The sequence below is a fragment of the Rosa rugosa genome, chromosome 3 (assembly GCF_958449725.1).
Source record: "Rosa rugosa chromosome 3, drRosRugo1.1, whole genome shotgun sequence".
Classification (NCBI taxonomy): Eukaryota; Viridiplantae; Streptophyta; class Magnoliopsida; order Rosales; family Rosaceae; genus Rosa; species Rosa rugosa.
This window is the reverse complement of record NC_084822.1, coordinates 4,782,958-4,809,180: the sequence shown is the minus strand read 5'-3', so window position 1 is coordinate 4,809,180 and position 26,223 is coordinate 4,782,958. Positions and strand designations below refer to the sequence as shown.

General features: G+C 39.8%; 2 protein-coding genes and 1 pseudogene across 15 annotated transcripts; 2 read left to right on the top strand and 1 right to left on the bottom strand.

Moving 5' to 3' along the window:
* Positions 1–13,220: 13,220 nt before the first annotated feature.
* Positions 13,221–13,971, top strand: LOC133737058 (1-aminocyclopropane-1-carboxylate oxidase homolog). The gene is made up of 2 exons (XM_062164686.1): positions 13,221–13,277; positions 13,507–13,971. The coding sequence occupies exons 1-2, from the start codon at positions 13,221–13,223 to the stop codon at positions 13,969–13,971; spliced, it is 522 nt and encodes a 173-aa protein (XP_062020670.1).
* A 655-nt stretch (positions 13,972–14,626) lies between these two features.
* Positions 14,627–17,915, bottom strand: LOC133740179 (uncharacterized). 14 transcript variants are annotated; one of them, XR_009861060.1, is made up of 7 exons: positions 17,621–17,889; positions 17,297–17,390; positions 17,142–17,204; positions 16,917–17,009; positions 16,173–16,230; positions 16,007–16,089; positions 14,627–14,882 (listed from the first exon to the last, which is right to left on the bottom strand). XR_009861060.1 is itself a non-coding variant. In XM_062168101.1 (7 exons), exons 3-7 carry the CDS (start codon positions 17,176–17,178, stop codon positions 14,787–14,789), a joined length of 342 nt encoding a protein of 113 aa, XP_062024085.1. In that variant the 5' UTR covers positions 17,179–17,204; positions 17,297–17,390; positions 17,621–17,915; the 3' UTR covers positions 14,627–14,786. The 14 variants fall into 14 exon arrangements, 6 of the variants coding, with proteins under 6 accessions (XP_062024085.1, XP_062024081.1, XP_062024084.1 ...); XM_062168101.1 differs by having other exon boundaries at positions 16,007–16,081; positions 16,917–16,992; positions 17,621–17,915; XM_062168097.1 differs by having other exon boundaries at positions 16,007–16,071; positions 16,917–16,992; positions 17,324–17,390; positions 17,621–17,914.
* Positions 17,916–20,334: 2,419 nt separating this feature from the next.
* LOC133737057 (1-aminocyclopropane-1-carboxylate oxidase homolog 11-like) lies at positions 20,335–25,756 on the top strand (annotated as a pseudogene).
* Positions 25,757–26,223: the final 467 nt, after the last annotated feature.

Genomic DNA, 26,223 nt, shown 5'->3' with positions numbered 1-26,223 from the left:
GAAATTGTTCACGCTGCTTACAAAAAATGAACAAATGTGACAAAACCGCCACAATACAAAGAAAAGCAACTACATTAAAAGTTCCATGTCAACATATCCTAATCTTGCCCAGCCTGAGAGGAGGACCCCGAAAAGCGATCACCACGGCGACGTTTCTCCACAAGCTGACGAGTACCCATCTTTCTCTTCTCAGCTTTACTTGTCGGCGTCGGAGTCTAAGGATTACCATCGGACCTCGCGCCATCTTCTCCAGAAGAACCACTCTCTTCGCTACCATTAGAAGAGCCACTTTCTAAGGAACCCGCCATCTTCAGATCCCTCAACATCCTCAGCGGTGACATCCTCGCCAGGCATGGACTCTGGGGGGCTCGATCAGCTAGTATCTTGTCATAGTTCAAGTAGCCGCTATCTTTGAGCACATTAAAGTTGGCGGCAGCACCTTGTTTACCAGCACCCGTCAGAAGTTCCTTGAATTCTGCTGATTTCTTAAAAGCGTCAACCGCCTTTAGGCGCACCATCTCCTTCTCGTCCTCCGCTAGCTTGGCCATCTCTTCCTGCCTAGCAGACTGGAAGTCCGCCAACTCCTTCTCTTTGGCGGAAAGCTCCTTCTGCAACTGAGCGATGGTATCTTCCTTCTCAGCTTTCTCCTTCTTCAGGGCCGCCAACTCGGCATTAAGGTTGGTAATAGTGGTGGTATCGGCGATAGTTTTATCCACAGCACGCTTGAACTTTTCTTTGACGTCAAGTAGGGCACCGTCAAGCTTGGCAATGTCCCCAGTGGTGGACTTATTCTTCTCCCTCTGCCGATAAGTCACGATGTGCCTGCAGAAGTTCTTCTTTCAGTTTGCGCTCCTCCGCCGAACCCTGATGAAGGTAAAGCTCATGAGCACCCTTCAAAATCAGATCCAGGGATTTCTCCAGCTTGGACGACGCCGCTGGCCGAGCAACTCTAGCCTCGCAAACAAAACCAAGGTGCTCAAAGACCTTGTGCAGAAAGGCCTGTTGACTGGCGGGTGCACTTTGCACCAACCCTACGACAGGGTTGTTGAAGACAAACTTTCCTCCGACATCTTTTTGGCCAACTGCAACATGTTTTTCCGCCACATGTTTCTCTCCAACCTTCATCTTCTTCGAAGGATCTGGAGGCAACAATCTTCCTCTTCTGCGGCACGCCAAACCTCCCTAATGGCTGACCGCCAACATCTCCATCGGTATCGCCGATAACCATGGAACCGACATGTTTGGACCCTCCGATGTCGGCCCCAGTTTTTGTTCTTTTCTCTCTCTCGGTATCGCCCACCTCCATGTTCGGCTCCCCGACAACAAGTGTCGCTTTCTCCTGAGGCTTATCAGTGGGCACCTCCAGAACAAACCCTGCATCTTCTTCATTATCTTGTTCACCCTCATCCGCCACATTTTTTTTCTTTGCCCCTTGTCTTTTTCTTCTTCAAATTGGAGCAATTCAAGTGTAGCGGAGCCGCCAGAATTTTTGCCTCTCCCGCCGTCGTTATCTCCCTTGTTTGCGGATCAACAGTCTATTTCCGCACCTTGGCCGCCCCGTCAATCATAAAATTGACATAGTCCTTGATATCGCCAATGTCAGCCATCGCCTTTTTGAGAACTTCGGTGGTTCTTTTGTTCGTACGAATTACAACTACAAAAGGGAGCACGTATACCATCACTTTTCGGACAATAACAGCGTATCACAGTTCTAATAATTGATTTCACTTACCAGGCTCCCAAGTCAGGCATAAATGAATAAGTAGCGACCAATGTGATAGGATGCGAAGATCTAGGCAGCTTTTGTGCGACCAACAGTAGTGCACCCGACACACCCCCTGTCGTTCGATATCCGTCAATATCGGTCTCCAACCCTCTGCAGGCAGAGACAAGATATCATATAACGGAACTGACGCAATAACAAAGTATGGCGGCGTAGACTGCAAGCAAGGAAACAAAAATATCGCACTCAATACAAAAATCAAGCCTCAAGCACATAGACAACAACCTTTTATGGCTTGAAACTTCGAGGGAACTCGGAACCGCGGAGCCTTCACCCCCTCTGGCCTCGTGTCATATTCCCAACCATCGGTGGCAATACACACGGCGGCCCGCCATGTTGTGGAAGAATCAGGCATATGTTTCCAGAAGTTTCGGAGCTCCAGGTCAACGAGTTAGTTTAACAGTCCCTCCACATTTTTTCCTCTCGTTATATGTCAACTCATAGAAGAATAATACTTCAACCACTGTAGGAAATTCACACCCCGACAAATCCCACAAAGCGGTCAAAGCCAATAACATCTTCCACATGTTTATGGACACTTGACCAATCGCAACATTCAATTCATGCAGCAGATACTGCAGGCTCGGAAGTAGCGCCAGCTTCACTCCGTGATTCAGTATAGCCTCGTGAATAGCGACATAACCCTCCGACAAATCAGTAGCCCTCTCACCCTTCTCTAACGGCCGCAACTTCACAATACTGGGCAAGCGAAACCTATCTTTCATTTTCTGTATCTTTCGCCACGACATAATGGAGAAAGGTTCGTCTACTCCGACACCATCACTGAGAACCCACGAGAAGTTAGTAGGTCCAGAACTGTGACCTTCATCCCCAATCTCAACCCCATCGTCACTTTGTCCAGAGGCGCCAACACTTTCTTTGCTACTATCGGATACCTCCTCCTCCCTGGTACGACGAACAACTTCGTGTTCCTCACTCTAACGTGCTGCCATAGGTGGCAGATAAATGGTCTGGAGAGGGACAATATCTAGCGGTTCTTCAGGGCTACCTCCTGCAGAAGTGGGACGATGCAACGAATCAATAAAACCCCTCTCCGACGAATTAAGCGACGACACGTCCGATTCTTCACTACTTGAGATATCGATAACAGCCGGCATGCCACACAAACCCTCTAAACCTAGAAGTTAGCAGTCAAGTCAGTCTAAACCTACCCTATGTCATCAACAACAAGAACTCATTCAAGAACAGTCACTCCAAAATCCCATAAAGTACCCGAAAAATCCCAGAAAAGCCAGAAACCCTCAGACCCTCAGACACAGAATAACACAAAAACCGTAAACATATCTTTTCGGTACAAACAGAGCAAATACATTCACACAAACTAGACCAAAACAATAACACAAAAAACCCAGAAACAGAGCATACCTCAAATTTGCAGAAGCAAACGCCGACGAGCGACGAAGCAGACCAACCACAGGATGAGCTCGATCACCTCTTCTCTCCTTCAAATTCTTTTCCTCCTTCTTTCCTCCACTCAATCAACGAGGTTTCCAGATCCTTCCTCTCTGGTTCTCTCTCACTCGAAAAAAGAATGCAAAGGAACAGAATGGGGCAAAGTGAGCAAACTCGATTTCGTTTCCTCCTTAAATAAAAACTGTGGATACAAATCTCAACCGTGTCAGAAAAAGTAACTGCCCGCCATGATCAAGCCACGTGCCCCTGCTAACCGAGACGACGCCTCGGTAAAAACGACGTGCTCATAAATGCCACATTTATGATGAAGCGACAACGGCTGCGCAGCGACATTTTCGCGCACGCCATCCCTATCAACAACCCCCGCATGTCACCTACATTGTCAGAAGATCATGCAGCATCTGGCCAAATAACCCCAAATTTCAAAAGATCACCGCCATAGTCACTTCTTTTCTGCTAAGTAGCTTCTTCCTTCGCTAATTAGCTTCATCTTCCGCTATTTGGCCTTATCCTCCGCTAAATAGCCTCATCCTCCGCTACCAATCGCCAAGCAACAAGTCAATTGTCCGCCACAACTCAAGTATTACCGCCAACAAAGTTATTTCACCGATAACATTTACCTTGCTTCAACAAACTTGCAAGGCAATCATACCATCACTCATCAACCAACAAATACTGACCAACATGTCTCCGACATCATTACTTCCGCTAACAATCAACAGTCGCTCTACCAGACACAATTTATATTTAGCGGAACACAGCCAACCAGGGATATCCCATACATTATCCATACACCGACCTCAACGTGGCGGTGCAGTCAAGTTCTTCTCCTCCGGGAAAGAGTAAGGGAACAGTTAACACAGCTTACGGCAGCCACTGATCCGGCCGTTAACTTCCCGATGCTAAGGCACTGAAATAGTGGGATCGCTACCCACCGCCTCATGCTGTCAAACAGCTCCCCTCAACAAACAATCATCCGACCAAACGGAGGTCTTTCTTAGCCGGGAGTGGGGGACTCCCTGGAGGGCCTAGCAGGGGCCCAGCCGAAAGGGCAAAAGCGCTCGCTCAGACAAAATCCATGGTTGATGACGCACTCGCACTAATTATGCCCGACATATAACTGAAGGTTTCGCCTTAGTTGTGGTAACTCCCCAACAAAGAAATCCCTCCTTGACTGGGGACTTGGGGGACTTGTACATGCATAGCAATTGTCGGCCATAATCAGCCCTCATACTTAACCATGTCACCTTGTCAGAGTGACTTCAATGGAGTAATATCTGGAAACACAGCAAGACAACCTCCACCGGCAAGCCAACTCCAGGCCGAAAAATGCCTTGATGCGCCGACACGCGCGCACGCAAAGTTGTCTCTGCAGAAAGAACCAAAACTCAGCAAACTGAATGGTATCAGTCCCACATTGAAAACAAGAGTGAGGTAACTCACTATTTCACCTATAAAAGGTCCACTTCTCTCTCTTCATTGATTACGCATTCTATAGTTATTTACCGCTACATTTGTCAATACAAGTACATCGTCTAACTTTAGCATCGGAGGAGCGAAGACCGCCAACCGCGGTCTCCCCTCTTGACGCCGTTGTATTTAACTTGACAAATTAGCGGGATTTCACGAACTCCATACATATCGAAAGATTGGACCTTTGTCCACGTTATTGGAAGCCGACATCATATGGCGGTATTCTGAGCATTAACAAGTAGCTTGAAAGCTTTGTGGGTCGCAGAGTTATAGAGAGAAGTACATAAGCAAAGGAGCTAGCTAGATCAACAAGAAAATTAGAATGAGTGGAGGTGGCATGGAAGCGATGTCGTCTAGGCCACAAGAGGCGAATGGCCAGCACAAGAGGAAGTTTGCTATGAGAACTTTCCTGTGGTCCAACTAGTCCCTTTGTTGTTGTTCTTGTAGCTAGTATGAGAGATAATACTTTTGTTAGACGACTTTGTTAATTGTTTTTCACTTAGTATGGTAATTGATTTGTTACTGATGTCTACGTAGCTAGTTAATCTTTGTGTGATGTTTGGTAATGATATATGGGTGTTGCTGAGCTTGGTATGTGTATTTTGTTCGATTAACAAACTTGATTCTTAGTTTCATTCAAAAAAAAAAACAAAAAAGAAGAAAAAGGATTTGTGGGTCCACTTGGCATACCGAACCAACCATCAGAGAAAGAATTCATTTCTTACCTGAGAAATGGTCTAATCCTATGCCAGTATATAAACAAATATTCAATATGTTCATGGATATAATTTAGCTTGGGTTTAATAGATTTTGATGGTTTACCTTTATTCCCAAAGGAAAGTTGTTAGGCTTTAACAATGAACTAATTTCATTGTTCAAGTCACTGTCAATCCCTAGCCAAGTTGCGGTTATGTATATGTCACTGACCATGTCACTGTCAATTCCTGAGCAAGTCACTGGCCAAATTACTGGTCATGTTACATTCATGAACATATCACTGTCAATTTTTGAACTGGCCAACTTACTGGCATGTCATTGTCAATTCTTGGCCAAGTCACTGACCATGTCACTGTCAATCCCTGTCCAAGTCACTGTTAACCTTCTGTCACAAACAAAATCACTGTTAACCTCAAGTCACAGACAAAGTCATTATTAACCTTAAGCCATTGACCATGTCACTGTTATGAACATGTTACTGACTATGTCATTGTCAATCCATGGACAGGTCACTGGCCAAGTCACTGTTAATCTCAAGTCACCGACTATGTCACTGGCCATGTCACAGTCATGAACATGTCAATCTCTAGCTATGTCACTGGCCAAGTTAACTACCATGTTACAGTTATCAACATATTATTGTCAATCCCTGACCAAGTCACTGTTAACTTCAAGTCACTGACTATGTTACAGTTAATCCCTAGCCAAGTCGCCGGCGAAGTCATTGCACAAGTCACTGGCCATGTTACAGTTATGAACATGTCACAGTAAATCCCTGATCAAGTCACTGTTAAGCTCAAGTCACCGACAAAGTTACTAGCCAAGTCACTGTTAACCTCAAGTCACTGGCTATGTCATTGGCCAAGATACTGGCCATGTCACAGTTATGAACATGTCATTGACCATGTCACTGTCAATCACTAGCCAAGTTACTATTAAACTCAAGTCACCGGCAAAGTCATTGGCTAAGTCACTAGCTATATCATTGGCCATGTTACGGTTATGAACATTTCACTATTAATCTTAAGTCACCAGCAAAGTCATTGACCATGTCACTGTCAATTCCTGGCCATGTCACTATTAAACTCAAGTTACCGGCAAAGTTACTAGCCAAGTCACTGTTATCCTCAAGTCACTGGCTATGTCACTGGCCAAGTTATAGTTATGAACATGTCACAGTCAATCCCCGGTCAACTCGCTGTTAAGCTTAAGTCATTGACCATGTCGCTGTTATGAACATGTCACAGTCAATCCCTAGTCAAATCGCTGTTAAGCTCAAGTCATCGACAAAGTTACTGGCAAAGTCACTGTTAACCTTAAGTCACTGGTTATCTCACTAGCCTAGTTACTAGTCATGTCACAGTTATGAACATGTCATTGACCATGTCACTGTCAATCCCTGGCCAAGTCACTATTAACCTCAAATCACTAGCCAAGTCACTGTTAACCTCAAGTTAATGGTCATATCACCGTCATGAACATGTCATTGTTAATCCCTAGCTAAGTCATTGTCAATCATATGTCACTATCACATGTCATTTGCCAAATCACTATCAATGATAACGCTAAAAGTAAGCGCGCAATTTAACCCTGCAAAATGTAGTTGTCAGTATAGAATAAGTAGGGATCGTTCTAGCTGGGGATTGAGGGTACACCTGTAATTGCAAAAACAAATAAAGAATTAATAAAAGTACAAAGTATTATTTACAAAAATAAAACAAAGAAAAAAAATATATATAAGTAAACACAAATAAGAGGGTTTTAAGATTATTAAATCAAAAATTAAATAAATAAAATAAAGAAAAAGTAAGAACATATATACAAGGGTGGAACGCAAGGAACAAAGATCAACATCACATTCATATGCATGAAATCCAATCACAAATCCTATAGCTGATATTCTATGTCATGAGAAAGAAGTTGACCATGTGAAACGTTAGAAAGCAAACGATTTCCCATTTTTTACTTTCCTTCAATATTTAATCTAAGTGAAAGCACCTAAATTAAACCTATTGAATATGCAATCATAGTCTAGAAAGCTAGCTACTCAAGAACACATTCAATGCATGAAGAACAAAGAAAGGATGTCAACCAAAGTGCACAACCTAGTATGAAAAAGTTCGTCTATTTGCAATCCTCCTTAATTGATTTCGACTTTTGTCCAAAGCCTTTACTACTTATGAAATAGGTTCACAAAACTATTAGGTGAATTGTTTACCTAAATCTAGCACCAAAGAACATAAACATATAAAAGTTTTCTGTAATCCAAAATCAATCAAGCAATCTCACATAAGCAACATAAAAATCAACATATAGAAATCACAACTTTATTTCAAAACATATAAATGGGCTTTAAACTTTGCCCTTAACGTTTATGTCAACTAGAAATCAAGTTCATACGAAATCAAAACAAAGAAAACCAAAAAGGTTACAAGGAATAAGATAGAATTACACCATGAAGGATGAATGGTGGAAAGCTTGAGACGTTGGTCTTGGATCTTGAAAGCAAGGCTCCAAAGCTTCACGACACAAGGTGGATGATGGCGGCTAGGAGGCTTCATGGCTTCTTCTTCTCTTCTTCTCTTTGCTAGCTTGAAGACGCAGAGACTTGAAACTAGAGGATGGAGAGAATTTTTGGTGTATACAATTATCTGAGGGAGAGAGGTGTGTTGTGTTGTGTAAGGTGTGGTGTAGAGAATGCTCCTATTTATAGGAGGATGGCAACTTAGTCTCCAAGTCTTCAAGATTGATCCACATAGCATTAACCAATCAAATAATGTCACGTCAGCTCTGCCATGTCACTCAACCAATGAGAAGCCTCCAATTTAACACCTTGATTCTAGGGAGATTATTTTTGAATTAATTGCATGATTATTTTCTGATTTGTCTCCTCAATTTCAGCCAAGAATGAATGTGGACATCAAGGAATGTATCTGGACCTGTTTTCAACCTTTCTGCTTGCTGCAATCCCTTGAATTTCTCCTTCCTTATCTGTTGAAATCTCCCTTTGGCCATAATCATGCATTTAGGATTTAATTGAGATGTCATTATCCATATGAAATTCGGCCAAAATCAATTTGCATCTAATACGGACCCAAAATCTGATTTTTAACCATCTTTTCTTGCCAAAAATGACTCCCAATCCATATCACCTTTGTAGAGGACGTTTTTAGCTTGTTTTTGGACTCTCCTAGTCCACCCAGGATTTCTACTTTGACTGGGATTCCTAGTCAGACCAGGAATACTCTATTTCTTCATTTCAGCTCATTTCCGAATCCTTATGCCTTGCCTTTGTCATCTCCAATGTCTCACATCCTTCTCATGTGTCTTTAAGCTCATTTCCTTGTCATTTTCTCCGATGTACCTAGAAAATAGAAACTTTCTAAAGATGGAAACTTTCCTAATCAAGAAGGATTTATTTAAGGAAATAACTAAGTAAATATGAGGAAATAACATTTAAAACGTCGCATAAAAATGCTCCTATCAGTCAATCACATGTCGCTTGCCAAGTCACTGTCAATCACATGTCGCTTGCTAACTCACTATTATATCCATGACACTGGCCAGTGAAGTCTCTAGTCCCTAGCTAGTTAGTGAGGTCACTGGCAAAGTCACTGTTAACCTTAAGTCACTGGTTATGTCACTGACCATGACACTTTCAATCTATGGCTAAGTCACTATTAACTTCAAGTTACCAGGAAAGTCACTAACCATGGCTCTTAGGAGTGGTGTATCCAATTTGTCCATCGGTTCCTTACCAGGATATCCTTACTTTAGCTTAGGAACGGATTTCAAGTTTTTGACCACTTTTCGATAACATATTCACATCTTAATCGTTCAGTTTTTAGGTCCTAATGTATAGATCATCTCTACAAATTTTCAGCCAAATTACTGATCATTAAGGTATTCAAAACTGCAATTTACAATAATGAACACGAACGGTTCCGGTTCGACAGATTCGGTTTGTTCATTGGTTTAATCGAGTTTGATACCTTAACGATCATCAATTTGGCTGAAAATTTGCATAAGTGATCTATACATTAGGATCTAAAAACTAAACTGTTAGGATGTGCATATGTGATCGAAAAGTGGTCAAAAACTGAAAATCTGTTCCTAAGGCTAAGGTAAGGATATCCTTACTTGAGAAGGACTATATATATATATATATATATATATATATATATATATATATATATATATATATATATATATATATATATATATAAGAAGGTAAATTTAGACCAAAACATTCAAACAACATCTTAAGCAAATCTCTTGCTGCTCAATTCAACATCAAGGCTCTTCCAAAATTATAAACTTCATAATCACTTTCATATTTTCTTTTATTACCTAAAGACAACAAATATGTAAATTTGACCAGAACCAAGACCGCTTCTTCAACAAATTGCTTGCTACTGAACGCAACAGCAAGTCTCTTCCTACAATTATTCTGCCATCCCCCAGGTCAATCCAAAGAGTCAACTTCAATTCCACATGCAAAGGCCAATAGTCACTAAAGAATGATAAGAATACCTCTTAGAATAAACTCCATTAGCCGAGGCTCTTGATGTTTTAGGAAGCTCATTATTCTTTCTGGTAATCATGTTTAAGCTGCCCAGGCTAACTTTTGATGTTTTGATCGGTGACTTTTCTTTTGCCTCAAATGGCTTACCATCTACTTCTATGCTGCTAGGTGTGTTACCCTGCATGCAATTTGCAAGTTAAGATTGATCAACTCAAACAGACATAGTGATTGTCTATAAGAAGCAAACCACAATGTGAAAAACACTCACAGAAGCCTCTACGATCCCATTTGGCGAGGGCATAGAAAAAGGGACTGACTGTGCCTACCGCCTAGTAACACTAATGGGAAGAAGTAAACCTTAAAGAAGCTGGGAAACTCTTCCACGGACTTCAATGTATATGAAACCATGCTTGAACCCGTTCCCTGCCACATTGTCAAGTTCACATATTCAACACGGTCATTTTCTCCACATTGATGATCGATCCTATTAATCCACTAAATCTCAGTTCAGGCAAGCTTCTACATATTAGAAAACCACAACCTCTACATATCTCCGAGCTAGGAATCAAGCTCTGAGCAAATATAAACACAAAAACTCAAAATCAAATACGTATCACAAAATCATAAATTACAAAATCACTTCTCTCCAAGCTTTCTCTAAACGCATGAAACGGAAAAATCAAAACTCACCGGGTTTGACAAAAATGAAATAAAAGCTAAGAATCAGTGGGATTCTCTGAAATTTCATGCTATAATTCACAAAAATGAAACACCAACAATACATATGTCAAGATCCAAATGTGGCTTAACAATCGATAAAATCCAAAACTCTCCACAAGCACAAAAATGATATCTCTCTTATGTGAATCCTCTACTTTTTCTAGTCAATGAAATTAGAAATTAATAAGCTATTAGTGAGGAGAGAATCGCAAGAAGTTAATCATAAGATCACATATTAGTAAGTTACATAACCAAATCTATATATCAAAGCACACAAAACTGCTAATTCTCTTCAAATCCTTCCTCAAATCTTTGAAAATCGAAGTTAACTACTAAGAGAATCGCAGATCTTGAAACTTGAACCTCGAATTTCTCCATCTCACTTAAAAATTATACCAACTACTTGCAAATTCTCCTAAAATACTTGAGTTCTGAGTATTCAAAGCTCACGGAAACAACAAATTATTGATTCGAAACAAACAATATCAAGATGCATTGACGTAATGTCACTGAAAATATTGATCCTTACCTAGACGTTCGTACCTGGATTGAAGATGAAATTCCGACACCAGTCGTCGATCGGAAAATTGATCGGGTTAATCAAAGAGCTGGTCGATTATGGTGAAGAGGTTGGGGTGGCAAAATTCGAGAAGCATTAAGCAATCTTATCACTATACAATGCCAAATTTGAACGGGTCGATGTCGTGAATGTTATGGAGCTTCAAATTCCAGCGATCCTAAAAGTCGTTCGCCATAGCCACCATTGCTCGCTCACTGAAATTTGAACGCAGAGAGAGGAAGACGAACAGAGTAGTGGAAACTCCGAGACTCCGAGACTAAAACCTATGAAATTTGATTGTATTTGGCCTTAAGGGCAGAATGGGAATTAAAGAAATTGAAAACTGATCTTTTTTAACATCACCTCATTATTCATAAGAACTAAATTAATATTACTAACCATTAATTATGGACCTTTTTATCAAGAGGAAAATTAAGTGATCTTTTTATCATTTCACACTTTAATATGACCTTTTCCATCATTTCCCTTTTTTTTTAAGGTATAAATGAACAGTTTTAGTAAAAGTTAGATTTTATATATCCAATGTATATGGAAAGTTTTTATTCACATCTATAATACACAACCCTTCTTTGATCCTCTATTAAACAACCTTCTTTGATCCACTTTTACCCTTTTAACAAAGATAAACTAGAAAAAATCACCACAGGTGATCGAGTTGGTAAGAGCCTCATCCACACCCAGATTCGAATCCAGCCGACGCTGATTGGAGTTTAAATCCTAATTTATTCTTGGTGGCTAGGGGAGAGGAAGCGTTTTGACATGGCCCCTCACACACGGATAAGTCTCTGAGGCCAAGAGGCTTCTGAAAATACCGTGTGATTTCGATAAAAAAAAAATAATAATAATAATAATAATAAATAAAAAGTTTAAATCCCAATTTATTCTTGGTGGCTAAGGGGGAGGAAGCGTTTTGACATGGGCCCCACGCACGGATTAGTCTCTAGGCCTAGAAAACTTTTGAAGATACCGTGTGATTTCGATTAAAAAAAAAAAAAGATAAACTAGAAAAGAAAATAATTAAAAAAAATATCCTAAATGGCTCAATCACTCAATAGCGTCTCTATATACTTGAACTTAGATTATTATTTTTTAGTTGAAAACGTTATTCATTATGCAATTTAGCAAGTAGTACAATAGCTACCATCCCTAAGGGATCAACAGAAAAAATCATTATGTAGAAACTACTACAAAGCCACCCCTAAACAAAACTAGCAGTCTCCTTAACACCGATCTTTTAAGAACTAGTTTTGCAAAAAAGATAAATGCCCTGGAGAAGAGTAAAGCAGATAACATGGCTCATTTCTTTTTTTGTTATCATTTCAGGTCCAGAAAGATTAAATTCTTGTTGGCCCCCCAGCCCAAAAATGCCTAGAAACCCTTATTGGAGCCCAAGAGGCCCAATAAGTCATCAAAACGTATGATCTAGTTTTTGAAATAGAATGGTACCTCTTTAGTTGTTGGGATTAACTGGAAATGGACGTCCCTGATTGCTCCACATCTTCAAAGCCACATATCAACGATGAGAAATTCTTACATGGGGGTTTCCCTACCACGTGGCTTTACGGCCACCCAATTAGAAGAAAGGAAATTTTCTATCTTTTCCGAAACTGCCCCTGCTCCCTAAAGTGCAATACCCAAAACACCCCCCTGCTGGGCAGTGATTGATCCTCCCCACGACATGTCCGTGCAGTCCGCCCCACGCAAGATTCTCTCATCAACGATAATCATGGCCATGTGGATAACCACCTCAGGTGGTTTCCAGAATTTTCAAAGAATGTCCAAGTTTACCAACCAATGGCCCCAATCTCTTACTCGCAAGAAACAAGAAGCAAGAATATATATATAGTGAAAGCAAAGGAATTTTTTTATTTTCGGTCAGAAAAAAGCAACAGAAAAATAGAACAAAGCTCCAACTTCCGTAGATGATGAACACATCTGCTATGGCTTAATTGGGATGGAACTACAACTTTACAGCTTATGACTTATCAATGGCAACTAAGAGAAACAAAGTCATCGACGTTAGTTATCTTTCTCTGTGGATGCATGTAATTATTCACTTATTCCTTGGGAGGATCTACTATAGTCAATTGTTTAATTTAACTTTCCATCTAGTTCTCTAGTCAATTAACATGAGTTTGGGAAAATGTTGAGGGGTTTCTAGATGCATGCAGTACGTACGTACTTCAGTGTTATAAATAAGAGCTTCTGCATATTGAGGTAATCAGATTTCTTATGTACAACAAAATGACCAATACTGAAGAGCGTCTGCGATAGCTAAAGGCCTTTGACGAATCTAAAGCTGGTGTCAAAGGTCTTGTCGATGATGGAATCACCAAAGTCCCATCCATTTTCATTTGCAAGCCAGAAGATCCCTCAGCCGAGGACATCCCAAGTTTCGGCAATCCAACTGGCCAACAGTACCAATTCAGTATTCCAGTTGTGGACCTTGGTGATGTTGTCGCTGGAAGGCCTGCTAAGGTGATCCAAGATATCCGGCGGGCTGCAGAGAGTGTGGGGTTCTTTTATGTGGTTAACCGTGGGATACCCAAGACAGTGTTGGAGGAGATGCTCGAGGCGACGCGTAGGTTTCATGAGCTGCCAAGGGAGGTGAAGGCTGAGTACTATACTAGGGATCCCAAGAGGAAGGTGAAATCACTATGCCAAAAACATTATCAGACGACAGATGGAAACCGTTGTGGGATATGGAGAGCCACCGTTGTAGACCGAGCCGCTGTCTGATGAAAATTCAGACAACGGTGGAACACAGTTGTCTGAGAAACATACAGACAACGTGTATGTGTTAAACGTGTTGTGTGATACTCGACAGATGGCTCGGCAGATGCCAGGCGCAGCTGCGCGGCAGTTGCGGCGCTGCCTTCAAACAATAGTGCTAGTTTTGAAGCTGTTGTATGTTGAGCTTCTCAAACAACAGACTTTGATTTTATGTGTTGTCTGACCTGATATTCAAACTTCAGTTCTTGGACTATATCTGTTATCTGATTAACTCTGGGACAACATAATTCAATTTCTTCTGTTGTCTGATTAACTTTGTGACAACAGAGTTTAATTGCTTCTGTTGTGTGAGTGTAGATTACAAGACAGTGATTTGTTAAAAACCGATGTGTGATATGAATGATTGCAGTGTGATTTGTCCTCATTTTTGACCATACAGACAACAGACAGTTATCACTATATATGTTCTGTTGTCTGATTATTTGAACATATCCCATTCCTGAATTAAATTGTACATTTGATCCATTTACATACCAAATATAAACATTGCAAACCATCAAATATAAACATTGCAAACCACTAATCATTGAACCTAACATTTTAAACAAGAAAAACATTCTAGTGCATGCCCATCTACTTTGGACATCAAAAAGCTAATACATTCTAGTGCATGCCCATCTACTTTGGACATCAAAAAGCTAATACATATATATCGATTGTTCCAAAACATGCAACACATGGTGCATGACAATGTACCAGCACAGAAGCACAAATAAAGATGTTTTCCTTAGCAAAAATAGACCAGCAACAAGCGCACTACTTCATGGCTCATGCACATATTTGTTGATAACAAACTTCCCCCACTCATTTCGCACTTGATCAATATCCGCTTGGGTGTATTGGTTGCTGCCTCTCCTCTCCCATTGAAATCAGTTTATTATATCAAAAGAAGTAGTTAATCATTTTGCGAATAACAAGGGGCATGATCAGGGAATAAAATTTGATCTCAAGTAAATAATCCATATAAAATTTAATGAAAAGCCAAATCAATAAACATATATATAAACCTTGTACATTGAAGTAATGGTTGGTTTTCACTTTTCATAGGCATAGCTAGACTTTCGACAACATACAAATTCAAGTTCACAAACCATGAGTAAAAGAGTAATCAGATAAAAGAATTAGATTTAAAACAAATGAAAAGTTTACCCATACTTTGATTCGAAAGTATGAGAGATCAGCTTTTTCATTAGCAAAACTGAAATTGGCATCAACTTAACATGTAAAGTCTCTTTACTGTAAGCAAACTCTTGTAGGAAAAAAAAGAGAAATTTGACCAACTGTGCACAGCTAAAAGATTTTGTTCAGATCAGAAAGTCATTGCCAAAGGCTTTTGGTAAATGGCGAAGGCTAAAACGTCATAAGTACTTAAAAGCCAAGAGCATCTATTAGTTATTAATACAGGCAGACCTTCATTGAGTGATCTATTTTTGAGTTCGTAAACTCGTAACTTCAATGTAGTTGTAGTCAAAGAACGAAGCTTTGCTTCAAGTGAATTCAACAATTGAGAAGCTTGGTTTCAAAACGTAGTGCAGGGTAAATCAAAAATCAGTTTTTTTTTTTTTTTTTTCCAAGGCAGGAAAGAAGTCAGCAAGTATGTTGAACATGTATATCAGCAGTCGTAAAGACCCAAACTCTAGAAAATACTAGAAAATTGTTGCTCTTATGAAAGTTTTTGAAAAATGTAATTAATAGTATGCTACACTCAAGTACTTAGGCATTGCTATTTAGATTTGGCTTGGAATGTAATCTAGTCTATTGAATAATAGAAACCAAGTTTCCAATCTCATACCAAAAAAAAAAAAAAAGCAATAACAACAATACCATTTGTGCACCTGGATACTTGTAAGATGTTACTGTTGAAATGTAAAATCCCATGATTTCAATTAGTTGAGCTGTTTACTTATGGGAAAATGCATTTATCACCACTCACTCAAACCCTAAATATCATGCAAAATATCTCAATTAGGATGAGACTTACTTTGATACCAGAAGCATGACAGAAAAAAGCTTCAGGAGATTGTGAGTGGTAATGTCCACCATGGCCTACAACACCCTAGGGCACTGTTATGGTTAAGCCTAAGATGTTATACAAGGAACTGCAAAGTGAGTAAGCTTCAAAGCAATGAAACAAGTGAAGTTTTCACCTCCACAGTTAAATTGGTTTCCACTTGGGTATCTGAATTTTGTAGCTTCATTGACAATCTGCAAAGTTTGAGTCCCTCAATTAGTCATCAATGTGAGTGTATATGATAAAACCTAGTATAGGAACTTAGGAAGTGATTCATGACTAATCAAAAGCAGGAAAAATATAATCTGCAAATTGGATTTCTACAACAGCTCGATTGCCCTATCGAAATGAAACCAAGAATTCATGAGGCTTGTAGGTATCAAGACATTAAAACTGAAGTAAAATCTAAATCTACTCAATAATCCCAAATTTCCAATACTAATCATTTGTAATAAGAGAAAGCTAATTGCATAGAAAAGCGATGAAAGAATCCCAAAACTGTGCAGATTAAAGTAGATATTGCAATACTCACAAACAATCAAAGCTAAATTGGAACAAACATGACAAAAATTTAAGCAAGGAATGACTAAAAAGGAAAAGCAAAAGCAAATTAGGTTGACACACTCAAAAGCAAATTCAGAGCTATGTAATCATTGACAGAGAAAGAAGGAAACTCAAATGGAACTAATTCACATTGGATTAACAAAATGCAGAAGACACCAAAATTATTTAGCATTGGGTGCCTATTTATATATATTGGAGTTGATAATTCACAAATCCGAATGAATTGCTCAAGCTATATTAAACCAAACTAACTAATTCAACAACGCAGTAGAAAAGCAAAAATATGAAAGATTAGGGTATGTGCAAAAGGTGTAACCTTTCAGAAATGCAAGCTTTGCCTGAGAAAGAGTGAAAGAGAGTCGACCACTTGGAACCTATAAGACCGGGCCGAGCTGATGAAGAAGGACAACTGAGTGCATATAGATTACCAATAGTATTAACATGAATCAATTCTCAATAGTATAATAAAATCATTCTTCTAAAATGACCATATATTTTCAATAGTATAGTAAAATGTTGTTGTGGAGAGCATAGAGATTACCTCCACCTATGCAGCTGCCTCTTTGTTTGGAAGCCATTACTTAAAAGCTGTCAACAGCTGAGGCTGCCAAGTTACAGAAAAAGTATTGACATGAGAATGAATTTAACTCTACACAACTTTCTCAGAATCAATATATATCTTGTAATCAAACTAACTTTGATATGAAAAGGTATTTTTAATACACTCCAAACCCTTGTGAGAGTAAGTCATTGTCTTCAACATCAGCAGTGCTAAGAAAAACAGTTCAATCTGAACAACACATTACAATACAAATCAAAGTGGTACAAGAAAATAAAGAAGGGAGAAAAAGCACAAAAAATATTGAGGAGAATATGATAGGTATGATTCAGGTTATTCAATAGCATTTATTAAAGCAAGAAACTGGATGGGATATTAGATCATGAGATACAGAATAGGGTCCATGAATTCAAAATCAGTGAATCTTCAGGTTAGTAAGTAAAGGGGTCAAATATACATACCCAATTGCATAGATGTCGGCTAGGTCATTGATATCTAGCCAACCATCAATATCCAAGTCATCGGGTGGAGTTTGTCGTCCAACATTCTATGTACCAACACATATTCTGGAAACAGCTGGGAACAAAAAGAAAAAAAAATAAAAATAAGAATAAAAAAGCAAACTTCGCAATCTCTCCATCAGGGTCTGTCATCAATCACCATAAACTCAAAAGCTTCTCAAACCCAAAATAAATAAATAAAATAAAAATAAAACACAAAAGATAAAGAGAAACACATAAAGAACGAAACATTTAGCAGATGGGTTCCAAGTGAAGGCGTCTTTAAACCTCTGGCCTTCGACTTCGAAATCACACTAGGCCAAAAAAGCTAACAGACAACGGACCAAATTCGTTGTGTGATTTGGACGATCTCCGTTGTGTATCGGAGCGTTGTGTGATGAAAAATGGCACAACGGTGGAAACCCGTTGTGTGAATCACCAACAGTCAACACTTATTTGGTTAAAACTGTTGTGCCTTCTCTCGGCAGATGGCAGCCACAGTTGCCGCGCAGTCATGCTGCACATGTCATTGGCATCATTCACACAACGAAAGTTGTTTCCGAGCCGTTGTATGAAAGGTGAATCAGACAACAACATTTTATTTTCTCTGTTGTATGAGTTATCCTCACACTTCACTTTTGGAAATTTTATTGTTGTGTGTTAGTTTTGGATAACGTATTCTAGTTATTACAGTTGTGTGATTGTAAATAAGACAACGTATGTTTGTTAGAACCGTTGCATGTTATAAAAGGATTCATTGTGTGAACATCCAAATTGTTACTTCAGACAACATTATTAACATTAGAAATTCTGTTGTGTGATAATCGTCTTTTCTGGATTTTGTGCATTGATAATAATGCTCCATTTTACCTAATGAACAGTGACTAATTGTAAAGAAAAGACACTGGAGCTATGAAATGAGTAATCCAACTCATACTATTTGAAGAAAAGCATTCAAACTTTAAAAGGGAGGATTTCCCAATCATCCAAGCCAACATTGAAAGAAGAAAAGAATTCAAATGCATGCCCATCTACTTGGGACATCAAAAGCTGATACAAATACAAACTATTTGTTACAAAACATGCCACACAGTGCATGAATATTGTACCAGCAGAGAAGCACAAAAATGATGCTTTCCTTCAGCAACAACCTACTTCCTCTTATGCTTTCCTTTAGCTCCTACACGTACGCCTTCACGACATTGCCCATTCATTTCGTATCATATCTATGTCTGCTTGGGTATATTGACTGTTGCCTCTCCTCTCCCACTAAATAAACAACTCATAATATCAGCAAATGCATTCCAGCTTCAACAAATGCATTCAACAAAACAAAGGCAAAGAGTAGCAGTCAAGCAACACTCACCAGTCAAGCTAGCTCCTTACAACTCCAGCAATAGCAGCACAACCAACAATAACAGCTCTCCAACAAGCTAGCTTCCAGTTGGTCTTTTTTCTTATTCTGCAATATGATTTCCTCAACAACCTGCCAGGAAACAGAAACATTACACATGCAAGAAGATAGAATATATAATTAAGACAATTGACAATCTATAAAAGCAATGTGATCAAACATAGAATCCAAACTCCAATGCTCTTGCATTTAACTCTTTTACTTGAACACCCAATAACTGCCCACCCAACACAAGTGTGAATACTCTCCCCAAAGTTCTAGTACAATCATCATGAGTTCCCAAGGAAACAGATTACCATTACAAAAGTACAACAGTACATCAACTTAAACCCAAAATCCATCACATCACAGCAAGACTTGTCATGTTTTATAAATGCATCAGATTTCATGCCACATATATTCAGAGAATTATGCATTTAGTTGAAAGCAACTTTAATCAAAGAATAGCATATGTAGCATCACCAACAATGAACATAAAAGGGTTTCGGTTCTATTACATAAGCATTGTTTATGAACCCAAATCAGAAGCAAAACCAAAATAGAGACAAAAATTCTTCACCTCCTTTGCAAAAGCTTAGCTCGTCCAAGCACCAAAGAGCAATAATAGAACACTGCAAAAATCACAAAGAGGGTCAATTTCTTATAGCAATGTAACCCAGTTTCATCAATAACAAAAATTCAGGAATCAAACCACACTTAAGAACTCGAATTTCACAAATGATAAAACTCAACCTAATTTACATAGTCCATCAAGTAGGCAAGCCAAGGCCAAAGTTCAGGAATTGTGAAAACAAGAGACATAATAACAACGAGGATACCAATTTCAAAGAGAAACCTAGAAGTCACAATAACAGGAAATCAAAGACTAAGATGGAAAACTAACACGATTGAACTACCCAAAACCAATTGACAAAACAATCAAATCGATAGTATGACCAACCAAGTAATAACAAAACATAAATTGCCCTCCATAAAACAGCACACACATTTGGTAAACTGACATTTAAACAAAATGAAAGTCTAACCAACTTTACCCCATGTTAGGAATCAGAGGACTTGACAATAGGTCTAAAACATTTGCCAAAGTAAAAGAAAAAGCAAGAACAATCAAAGATAACAATATGAACAATTTCGCAATAGGAACTTCCCTAATTTCCATAGCAATCGATAACAAGAGAAAAATAAGATCAAATAAGGAAGTCACATGACCACTATACAATTTAACAAAAGCATCAAGTTTCTGGAAATAATTTACTTCACTATGAAAAGTAATACACAGCGGAAACCATTTCACAAGACCATGATTAAAAATCCAAGCAATCCAAACAAGACCAATAGAGAAATAGAAATTTGCAGAAAAATTGTACCAGTCAAGGTTTGCTACCTGGAGGGACAGCATGTTTTGTGACATGGCTCCCGAGCCTCTTGATCCCCAAGAATTGCCTCTGGTTTGCAGGTATATCTGATCCATATATGATCATGCATCTGCATCTGCATGTGATTCAATTAATTAACGTGTTCTTTATCTCATTTCAGGGATATAACTATGGAGTATTCTAATCAAGTACACAAATTAGGTGTCACTTTGTTTGAATTGCTATCTCAGGCACTTGGACTCAAACCGGCCTGACCATCTTATCAGTTTGGATTGCGAAAAAGAGCATCTTATTGCTAGTCACTACTATCCTCCATGTCCTGAGCCTGAGCTCACAATTGGCACAGCCAACCACTCAGATGGCACTTTCATAACAATTCTACTTCAAGATCATATTGGTGGACTTCAGGTTTTGCATGAAAACCAGTGGAATGATGTTCTTCCTCTGCCTGGAGCTCTAATAGTCAACATTGGAAATTTTATGCAGGCAAGCTTTTCACTATGATCCATACGTACATATGTTCGAACAAACACTCTTTACCATTAATATAGATCCAGTAAATCCTCTAATCTGTTAATTTCTCGGTGATTACTAAACATTCATTACCCATACCATGTACATATTTAGGTAGATCTTCAATTATAAATTTTGTAGTTCAGATTCTTTTTTTTTTTTTTTTGAGGGGAATACGACAATCACTTTATTAGAATGAAACTAGTAAGTACAATGTTGAGCAACATAAGTGCTCAAGATAGGTGGTACAACTCCACTCCAAACAAATTGAAAGTTCAAATGTAAAGCAGCTTGAGCAAGCTGATGGGCTGCAACGTTGCCCTCACGACCAACATGAGAAAAAGTAGAGCCTGGCAAAGAGTTAAGTCCCACCACAATGTCATCCACTAGCCTTCCTATTTCGGAGCTGTCCTCACCCTCCCCTACCGCAACAGCATTGACCAACTGCAAGCAATCGGTCTCAAACATCACAGGAGAAAAGTTGTGCTCCACTGCCAACACGCACGCTGCTCTAGCAGCCTGTGCTTCAACTATAAGAGCAGAATGCACAAAATTAATCTTGCAGCACACTCCACCCACTACTTCACCTCGCCAATTGCGCACTACAACACCCATGCCTCCAGTCCCCGTAGCTACACTGAAAGCCCCATCAACATTAGCCTTTAACCACCCTTCCTGAGGAGAAGACCAGTGTGTAACCAACCTCACTCTCGCAACCTTCTCAGGCCTAGTAGCCTTGAAAGCTAGAAACCCAATTTTCACTTGATTAACAATTTGTACCAGTGAAAGAAACTGACCTGACCAGACCCGCTGGTTACGTTCTTTCCAAACACTCCATATCACCATGAGAAGTAAAGCAAAATTATCACCTGAAAGCATACCCAGGCATCGAGCAAACCAGTCCATCATAGAGCCATACCTAGCACCCCCTAACAAAACTGACGCCAACCTAGGGAAGCAACCAAGAAGATCACCCACAAAGCTACAATCCCTACTTATATGCTCCACTGACTCATCTCCATCATTACAGAAACAACAGCCTTGATCCAGAAAAACATGCTTAGACCGAAGTTTGTCAACAGTGGGTAAAATATTAGCACAAACACGCCACACATGCACCTTAATTTTACTAGGCACCGTTGCATCCCAGACTTTCTTCCAAATGCTAGGATGGGCCACAGAACTCGCTGCCATCCCGCCACCATGCAAAGCAGATTCAACTGCAAGCTCGTAAGCGCTTCTTGTAGAGAAATGTCCCTTAGAGTCAAAATGCCAAACCATTCGATCCGGAACTAGTCTATGGCTCAAAGGAATAGATAGGATGAGAGAGGCATCCTCAGGATCAAACATCTCCGTAACAATATTGTGATTCCAAAAACCTCTTGGAAGAAGAAGGGCAGCCACCCAAACTGGTCCCTCACCCCTCCTCACAAAAGGTCTAAATGTAAAAGGTCGAGGAATCCAGGGATCCTCCCAAATTCGAATAGACAAACCATCACCCACTTGCCAACGAACTCCACGTATTAACAACTCTCTAGCCTCAAAAATCCCTCTCCAACATGCAGAAGGAAATCTAGCCACTGGTGCTGACAGAAAGGTGGTAGCCGGAAAATACCTAGCCTTGAATAACCGCCCAAGCAACGAATCAGGCTCTCTAAGTAATCTCCAACCTTGCTTAGCAAGCAATGCCAAGTTGTGGGCATACAAATCACGGAATCCCATACCCCCCTCTATTTTAGATTTACACAATTTCTCCCATGAGAGCCAATGAATTTTACGGTTGTCTCCCTTCCTCCCCTACCAAAACCTTGCACACATCTGATGTAGGGAGTCACAAAGGTTACGTGGTAGCAGGAAACAACTCATAGCATAGGATGGGAGAGCCTGAGCCACCACACGGATGAGAAGATCCTTACTAGCACTACTCAAGAGTTTTCCTTGCCAGCCTTCTAACTTCTTACTCAGACGCTCCTTAATATAAGCAAAAGGTTCAGAGCGATTTCGCCCCAGATAAGTGGGCAACCCCAGGTACTTGTCATGCTTAGCTTCAATCTTCACATCCAAAGAAATGGCTAGGTGTCCCTGTAAAGAGGCATTCACCTTCTTGCTGAAAACAATGCTACTTTTAGAGAAATTCACTTGCTGACCAGAAGCTACTTCATAATTTGTGAGGACTGATTTGATATGGATACATTCCTCCACAGTAGCCCTCCCAAATAGAAGGCTATCATCGGCAAAGAGAAGGTGATGAATGACAGGAGCCTCAGGACAAATACTGATACCTAATAACTCCTGACGCTCCACCTTGCGTTCAAGCAAAGCAGAGAAAACCTCCGCACACAAAAGAAATAAATATGGGGAGAGAGGATCCCCCTGTCGTAGCCCTCTTGAAGGAGATAAATACCCTCGAGGCCGACCATTAATCAAAAAAGCATACCGCACTGTGGTGACACACTGCATGATAATATGTACCCAAGACTCGGCAAACCCAAACCGCCGCAATACAGCTTCCAATAATTTCCATTCCATACGATCGTAAGCCTTACTCATATCTAGCTTAAGAGAAAAAACCCCTTCAACACTGGATTGACAATTGTGGATATAATGAGATACTTCATTGGCAATCAAAGCATTATCAGTTATTAACCGACCTGGAATGAATGCACTCTGAAAAGGTGAAATGAGCTGTGACAGAATTCTCTTCAATCTGTTTGCAATTGCTTTCGAGCAAATCTTGTAGATAACATTGCACAAGGCAATGGGTCGAAGATCAGCAACTGTTTCTGGATTTGGAACCTTGGGGATTAAACAGATATGAGTAAAGTTTATTTCCCTCAACAACTGACCAGTATGCAGGAAGTTTTGCACTGCCTTAACAACATCACCTCCCACTGTATCCCAATATTCTTGGAAAAACAAAGGTGGCATCCCATCTGGCCCGGGAGCCTTAGTTGGATACATTTGAAATAGGGCAAACCTAATCTCATCTGCCGAATAAGGAGCGCAAAGATCATCATTCATAGCTTCAGTAACCTTTGGCTGAATCAAATCCACAGTAGCATGCATAGCACTATAATCAGACTCATTAGCTTTAAACATATATGAAAAATAATCAATAATGACCTTCTCCATTCCTGTATCCGAAGACTGCCATTCCCCCTGAGCATCAAACAAACCCATCAACTGATTTTTAGCTCGACGGTTAGACGCCTTGCGGTGAAAATATTTAGTGTTCCTATCTCCATCCTTCAACCATGTTACTTTAGAACGTTGCTTCCAGTAAGCATGTTCATCAGCCAATAACTTATCCATCTTAAGATGTAACGCCATACTTTCCTCCTGAAAATCATCACTCAAAGGTTGATTTAACATGTGTTGCAACCTGCTCCTGATCAACTCGATTTCCCGTCCACGATTGCCAAATGTCAATATCTGCCAATTATTAACTGAGAATCTTGTTTGCATAATCTTGCGTGTGACCTGAAACATGGGCCGGCCAGGTACCTGTGACGCCCAACCTTCATTCACAGCCACTCTACATCCCTCATGCGCTGTCCAGTAGCTTTCAAACCTAAACCTAGATTTGCTGCGCTGCAAGGTAGAGGGTGGAGCAACAAAAGCTCCAATCAACAAGGGAACATGATCCCCATGCACCGGGGGAAGATGCACCACAGTGGACGCTGGAAATAAATCAATCCAAGAGACAGACGCCGCCGCTCTGTCAAGCCGGCAACGCACACCTGCCCCCCGCCATGTATAGGGTGCACCTAAAAACCCTAGATCAGCGATCTCACAGTATGAGAATGCATCTCTCATCAACTGCATTTGGCTCTCTCTCCTAGCCACACCACCGTCCTTCTCCCTGGCGTGCAGCAACTCATTAAAATCCCCCACGACTAGCCAAGGCAAAGAGGACTAGTTAGCAAGATCACGAAGTAGCGACCAAGTTGTATGCCTCTCCACAGTTACCGGATGCCCATAGAAACCAGTCAGCCGCCATCCAGCATGAGAGCCATCATTCGGCCAAACCTCAACATCAATATGATACCTCAACTTTGAGTGGAATCGGATGTCCAAACCATCCACCCAGAACATAGCAAGCCCACCGGATTGGCCCACGCTCCAGACCACCTCGCAATTCAGAAACCCTAGCTGCAAACGCAACTCATTCATATACTCCCAGTCATGCACCTTTGGATATAAAAACAATAAAATAGAAAAGAAGAAAAAAAAAATAGTGGTATGAGTTTCGTTATACAACTCAGATTCTTGTAGTTTGGGTAAAATATATGAATTTGGACCTATACCAAAATGTCTCTGGCAATTGTATACAAATTGATTGCATGTAGCTGTTTCGTTGTTTTTGACAATGCATGTTCTAGTGCAGATAATCTCAAATGATAAGTTCGTAAGCGTTGATCATAGAGTGTTGGCAAAGAAAGAAGGTCCAAGAGTATCTGTGGGATGTTTTTTCCGACCTGCGACGTCGCATAATTCGTCGAGGCTGTACGAGCCAATTAAAGAGTTGACATGCAAAGAAAATCCACCCATTTATCGAACAATTACCACGAAAGAATATTATACAGAGTATTACAAAAACTCTATAAATGAGGTCCCTGTTCTAAAATCTTTGAAGTTGTGAAGTTTGTCCGTGGAATATGTATGTTCCAATATATGGGTACTTAAAATAAATGTACGTGCTTTAAGCATGTTCGTTGTGTCTTTTTTTTTTTTTTTTAGTTTTAGTTTGGATGTTAATCGACACCTTATGGCAATTCTCTAGTTTAATGTGGAGATAGCCCTTCTATTTTGAGTATTTTCTGTTATGTTATTATTGTGTTCTATAATAAAATGTTGTCATTCTCTAGTTTAATGAGGAGATAGCCCTTCTATTTTCTATTTTCTGCTCTTTTTATTTATTTCTATAATTGTCAATAAATAAACAAAAAAAAAATCTACCTCTATTAGTGGAGTTTGATTGGTAAGCCAATAGAGGGATGAGTTGTAAACTCAAACATCAGCCAGTTGAGTTATTGTCTGCTTTCAAGGCTTGAATTTTCCGATACACGAGTTGTGGAGCCTATTCATGTGACCGAGGTTTCACTTCTTCTCTTTGGTGTACACCAATTTCAAAGTTGCTCAAGTGTAAAAAATTTGAAAGAAGAGATTTAATTATTCTCGATACCAAAAATAAAATGTTTACCTCAAGTTCTTTATAGGCAGAATCCTCGATCTTGAGATCTTACACAACCATTTATTAA

Excerpts from the sequence above, each read along its gene's own strand:
- LOC133737058 (XM_062164686.1), top strand. The coding sequence starts at position 13,221 with ATGGCAACTAAGAGAAACAAAGTCATCGACGTTAGTTATCTTTCTCTG. Across the intron at positions 13,278-13,506 it reads ATCTTTCTCTGTGGATGCAT|CTAAAGGCCTTTGACGAATC; the intron begins GTAATTATTCAC and ends CGTCTGCGATAG.
- LOC133740179 (XM_062168097.1), bottom strand. The coding sequence starts at position 17,178 with ATGGCTTCCAAACAAAGAGGCAGCTGCATAGGTGGAG. Across the intron at positions 16,993-17,141 it reads AGGCAGCTGCATAGGTGGAG|CTCGGCCCGGTCTTATAGGT; the intron begins GTAATCTCTATG and ends CTTCTTCATCAG. Across the intron at positions 14,883-16,006 it reads GTCATGCTTCTGGTATCAAA|AGGAGAGGCAGCAACCAATA; the intron begins GTAAGTCTCATC and ends TTTCAATGGGAG.